The sequence below is a fragment of the Mastomys coucha genome, unplaced genomic scaffold (genome assembly GCF_008632895.1).
Source record: "Mastomys coucha isolate ucsf_1 unplaced genomic scaffold, UCSF_Mcou_1 pScaffold5, whole genome shotgun sequence".
Classification (NCBI taxonomy): domain Eukaryota; kingdom Metazoa; phylum Chordata; class Mammalia; order Rodentia; family Muridae; genus Mastomys; species Mastomys coucha.
The window spans coordinates 713,146-718,618 of NW_022196911.1; the positions used below are offsets into that span (position 1 = coordinate 713,146).

The window sequence follows — 5,473 nt, forward strand, 5'->3', positions numbered from 1 at the left end:
TTTATTGTTTTTAATAGCTGAGTAGTACTCCATTGTGTAGATGTACCACAATTTCTGTATCCACTCCGGATTGAGCCTTCTTATGGCATAGCTTTGTTAAAGGAATTTCTTGGAACTATAGACATAGTGTGTGAACTGAGCCAGATTAATTGAGCATAAAGATGATGGAAGTACTTTTACGTGCCAAATGTTAAAATGGAACTAGAAAACCACTTTCCAGAGATGAAGTTGTCATTTGAGTTTGAAATTAACTCCAGCTATAACCTCAGTATATACTAGGAAGATAAGTATACAAGCTAGGCAACTATTTTCCTCAAAATTAAAGTGACTGTTAATGTTATTTTCTTGTCTGTGCCTCCATTTTTAATTTAATTAAGTGTGATTACCATTCACCCCAAATAGTTTTCCATGATATTGTAGACTGCAGCAAATTAGAAAAAAAAATCATTTCAGTTAATATAACATAGTGTATGTAGATCAAATTTTATTACCCTTGGGGAAAATGTAAACAGCATTGGAAAGAGAGAAACATCACCTTAACTGATTTCCTCCCCTAAATCAGTTGGTAAAATGATGGGTTAAGACAACCTATTTCTAAGCATTAGCAACGTATGGCAACAGTAACAACAAACCTCAAAGCATTCTGGGTAGAGAGGAAGCCTCAAGGCATCAGGCTCTATTCCCCAGAAGGGTAGAGACAGGGGCTGGGGCTGTGCCTGTTAACTGATCCTAATGGCACTGGGAAAGGTAGGCCCTGCTGTCCTACCCTACAGCTGAGAAAGCGCATCCCAAGAGTTGAGAGAGCTGCCCTACGGGTTGCGATTAGACACAAATGATTGAACTGCAACTGTACATGGTGTGCTCAGGTTGTTTATGTTTTGGTGTTTACTCACCTAAACAATACAGTATAAAACCATATCTATAAGATATTATACTTTATAGGTAATATCTGTTGGGTATTAAAAGTAATCTAGAGCCCATTTAAAGTTTATAGGAAGACATGTACAAGCTCTGTATAAGTTCTGTATCTCTCTATAAAAGACTTGGTAATCACCGTCTTGTTCTTGCCTTGATTCTGCCACTGTGATGCCCTGGCAAAAGGGGCAGCTTGCGGAGGACGGGTTTATTTTAGCTCAGGGTTCCAGGTTACACTCCATCATAACAAAAGCATCTAGGCAGGAACTTGAAGCCACTAGTCACTTTCTATCCAAAGTCCAGAGCAGAGAGAAATTAATACCTGTGGGCTACTACTGAACTCACTGTCTCTGGTGTAATTTAGGACACAGCCCCAGGGTTGTGACCCATACAAATTAGTCTTCCCATACCAATTAAGATTGACAGAATTAAGATAACCACCCCTGGATACGCCTACAGGCCAACTTGATCTATGCCAGAGGTTCTCAACCTGTAAGCCAAGATCCTTTTGGGGGTCAAATGACCCTTTCACAGGGATCATAGATCAGATATCCTGCATACCAGATATTTACAATATGATTCTAACAGTAGCAAAATTATAGCTATGAAGTATCAAAAATGATAATTTTATGTTTGGAGGGGTCCCTACAGCATAAGAGACTGTATTAAAGGGTTGAATGTTGAGACTCTCTTCCCAAGTAAGTCTAAATTGTGTCAAATTAACAGTTAAAACTAACCATCAAGGCTTTGCTGTATTGTACCTAGTGGACGGCATATGTTCATCCTCATCAGGATAGAGGATAATCTTTGAATCTCCTGAAATATGTATTAATGCCTACAAGAAATAGTGGGGGTTCTGGTTTTTCTTTTTTTCTAAAATCCATTTATTTAGGTGTGATAAGATCTCTGTCATACTTGTTCATTAATTATATCTACATTTTCTCTGTTTCAGGCCAAGCAAGCAATTCTTGAAATGGACGCCATCCGTAAGTTGTTGTTGTTGTTGTTTTGTGTTGTTGTTTCCTTAGCATTCTTTGAGATACTATTGTTCATTTGTGACCATGCCATTCTCTATCTCAAAGCTCATACATTGTCATTTATAAGACTAGCAGCAGTTCACTCCACCTTAGCAGCTGGAGCAGACGTGACCATCCCTTCCTAAGAGACTCACTCATTTCTGCTTTGATTCTCTGGTTTGCCTCTGGGGCACTGGATGGCTAGCCACGCTTCTAGGTTTCTGCTATCAGAGCTGCCTCCATGAAAGACTCTGCACTAGGAACGTACAATACATTTATCCCTTTACCCACCCGTTAAAAAAAAAAAAAAAGCAAAAGTCCCTTTTGATTATTTACAAGAACCGCTAACACTTGAGAATTACTGGTGTTTCTGATGTAGCACAAAATTCTGAAAATGCTGCCACCCTGCATGGTCACCATCCTCTCACTTGCTCCTGTGGTTCTCTTGGCAGACCATCCAGGCTTCTGTTACAGTCCTGAGGGAGAGATGAAGACACCATGTGGTTCTGCACCACATCGGCTGAGACGGAAATCAGGTAAGCAGAAAGTTGTCATCGTACTGTAATGCGGAGAGGAACAGGAAGTGAGTACTTTCTAACTGATAGGCATTTTCTGGCTGCTCGTTGTTTGAATACATCTAAGACTGCCTTTAAAAAATAACAAAGCAAAACAAAACAAACAAAAAAAAAAAACCCTGGCTTTTCTTTAAAACACCTCTCTACTTAGTTCTTTCAGTGAATATAAAATATGTCAACCAGCCAGGTATGATGACTCGTGCCTTTTGTCCCAGGCAGAGGCAGGCAGATCTCAATGAATTGGATGACAGTCTGATACTATATAGTAAGTTCTGGGCCAGACAGACCTCTACATTTAGATTCTATCTCAGATAAGTAGGTGAGTGGATGGATGGATGGATGGATGGATGGATAGATGGATGGGTGGATAGATGGAGAGAGGGAGAGAGAGAGAGAGAAAGAGAGAGAGAGATGCTTTATACAATTCTTGCCATTGACAAATACCCCCTTAAGCCTTGTGTTGCTGTTGCTGGTGGAAATTATACCTTGTAACTGACACACACAGCATATTCAAGCCCACTATTTTGATATGTGTTTGCTAAAATCAGATGTCATGTAGTATTCTCTTAACTCTCAGATATTGGTTTATATGATATTTACTAAGCCCACTTTCCCTTTTACTATAGGCAAGGAATGCCAGGGTAGATAACAGCTAAAATTTCTGCTTTTAAGACCCTCTCTGTGAGGAAAACCAAAAAAAAAAAAAAAAAAAAAAGTTATTTTAAGTAATAAACACCAGTCTCTTTAATAAAGCTTTGGCATGTGTGGAAAAGAGAGTAGAAAGACACGAAAGAGAGAGATTGAGGAAGAAGAAAGACTTCATAGAGCCAAAAGGCTGATGCCCATGACAGAATGTGAGACTAAGGCAGGTAGAGCTGGGATCATCCATGCACAGGCCTAGGACTTGAGCCAACAGGTCCTCAGGACAGACAGGTCACACCAGCAGCTCAGCCTGGCTGGAGTAAGAGAAGGAGCTGAGGTGGAAGAGGATGAGGCACAGTAGGAAGCTGAAGAGAGAGAGAGAGAGGGCTACAGATGGGAGCCTGACCATGAAGGCTCAGCAGGCCATGCACAAATGTGAAGGAGGAGACAGCAAGGTGAAAGAGACCCCGAGCGCAGCCACCATGCTTGGCTGCAGAAGTGTCAAAGGCCTGGTGGCTTACATCAAGCTTAGGAGTGCAGAGTGGTAGCTCAAGTCAGTTCACTGAAAGCTTTTTTGGGGGGTGAGGGGGACATTGGGGATGGTGGGTGGGACCAGAGAAACTGAGAATGACATCATCGTCACTAGCTTAATAAACTGGCAGCAAATACAAGTGAAAGTTCAAGAGGGAAAAGTGAGCTCTGATTGAGAAGAGCGAGTTGGCTGTAGTGGAAGCATGAGTAAGCTGTGCAGCCTAGAACATAAAATCCCCAGTTGCCAGCTGAGAGGCTGCAGTAGGAGCCGAGGGAGTCCATCCAGTGTTTGGTGCTTGGTATAGTAGCACCTGCTCTTCCCTTCTATGACTCCTGACCCTTTAGAGTTTATCCAACCACTTCAGCAGGGTGGATGGCTGGTACCTAAGTAACCCTGACCACTGAGAATTTGGATAAATTAAACAGCATTTCTACAGCTCAGGGATAGGGACGTTGCTTCATTGATAGCACGCTTGCCTAATATGCACAAAGCCCTGGGCTCCTTCCTCAGCTCTATCTAGATAGGGCTCCTGTCTGTAATCTTCAGGTCTGTAATCTTTGCACTCAGGAAATGGAGGCAGGAGCTTTGGGAGTTCAAGGTCATCCTCAGCTACTTAGCAAGTTCAAGGCCGGGCTGAGATGTACTAGAGCTGGTCTAAAACAAAATGCAACATTTCTAGAGCTCTTTTAATGTCAATAAGCTACTAATTTATTTATGAGGGGAAATATTGATTTGCAAATGATGGTGACTTTGCTTTCTCCTCAGAACCTTCCTCAAGAACACACAAAGTGTTGAAGACCAGTGGTAAGTCCAAAAATAGAGTTACATTTTTCACTCTTGTTGATTCTTAGTCAAACCGTAATAACAGAAGAAGGTTGTGTTAGGTGCATTGTAGATTGGTTAGCCCGACTGCTGGAAGATTAAATATTTCTAGAAGCAAAAGTATTTCTAGAAGCAAAACTCAATTGATACAACCTGATCTGACAGACTTAAAGTTACCATCTATCAGAAAAAAAAGAAATAACTATCAATAAAAACAAGAGGAAAAAAAACCCTTAAATGTATATATGTATGTATGTAATATGCATGCTATATATGTCTACACATATATATGCCCCATTTTCATAGAAGAAACAAAGTGCCAATGAAGTTTAAAGTTTACAAAGTCATCTGCATCAGTAATTAGAAAGCTATTTATTTAAATGAGAGAAATGGAGACAAGGAAACTATGAACTTGACCGAAAGATACTGCAAAACTCTTGGGGGGGGGAGGGTAAATTTTTATAGCTTTTCCTAAGCAGAATTTAGTAATTCCCATGGAAGTTCAAAGTGGGCATTTGCCCTTGCCTCAACAATTTGACCTCTAGGCCCATATAAATATGTCAGCAAGTATGACTAGAACCCTGCCTGGACTCTTCACAAGTCGGAAGGGTAACTTCTCAAGGGGCCTTGGTATGGTGGAGGTCAGGTGCCATGCCATGTGCTCAGAGCACCTGGTACCACTCCTGTGTTCCTCCTGGTGTAGAATATTAACTGCAGAAACTATCCCAACTCCTGGATAGACCACCACACACTACATGATGGTCATCCTCCGCTTCATAGCGAGTTCAAGGCCAGCCTGAGATACACCAGACCCTGCCTAAAACAAGAAGAAAGAATATTTCTTCTTCTTTTTATATAATTAAAAATGTCTAGCTCTTTTTAATTTTATGTGCATTGGTGTTTACCTACATGTGTGTCTATGTGAGGTGAAAGACCCCTAGAGGTCAGGAGACCCTCACTCAAGTCTCGGG

The 5,473-nt window shown here is 41.1% G+C and overlaps 1 protein-coding gene across 12 annotated transcripts in view; it reads left to right on the forward strand.

Moving 5' to 3' along the window:
• Nucleotides 1-5,473, forward strand: part of Plekhg1 (pleckstrin homology and RhoGEF domain containing G1) — a 227,265-nt gene that overhangs the window by 204,945 nt on the left and 16,847 nt on the right. For all 12 annotated transcript variants that reach the window (XM_031353155.1, XM_031353156.1, XM_031353157.1 and 9 more), the window contains 3 exons: nucleotides 1,868-1,901; nucleotides 2,384-2,467; nucleotides 4,446-4,484. In XM_031353155.1, the coding sequence (XP_031209015.1) occupies nucleotides 1,868-1,901; nucleotides 2,384-2,467; nucleotides 4,446-4,484 (157 nt within the window). The remainder of the gene's footprint in view (nucleotides 1-1,867; nucleotides 1,902-2,383; nucleotides 2,468-4,445; nucleotides 4,485-5,473) is intronic.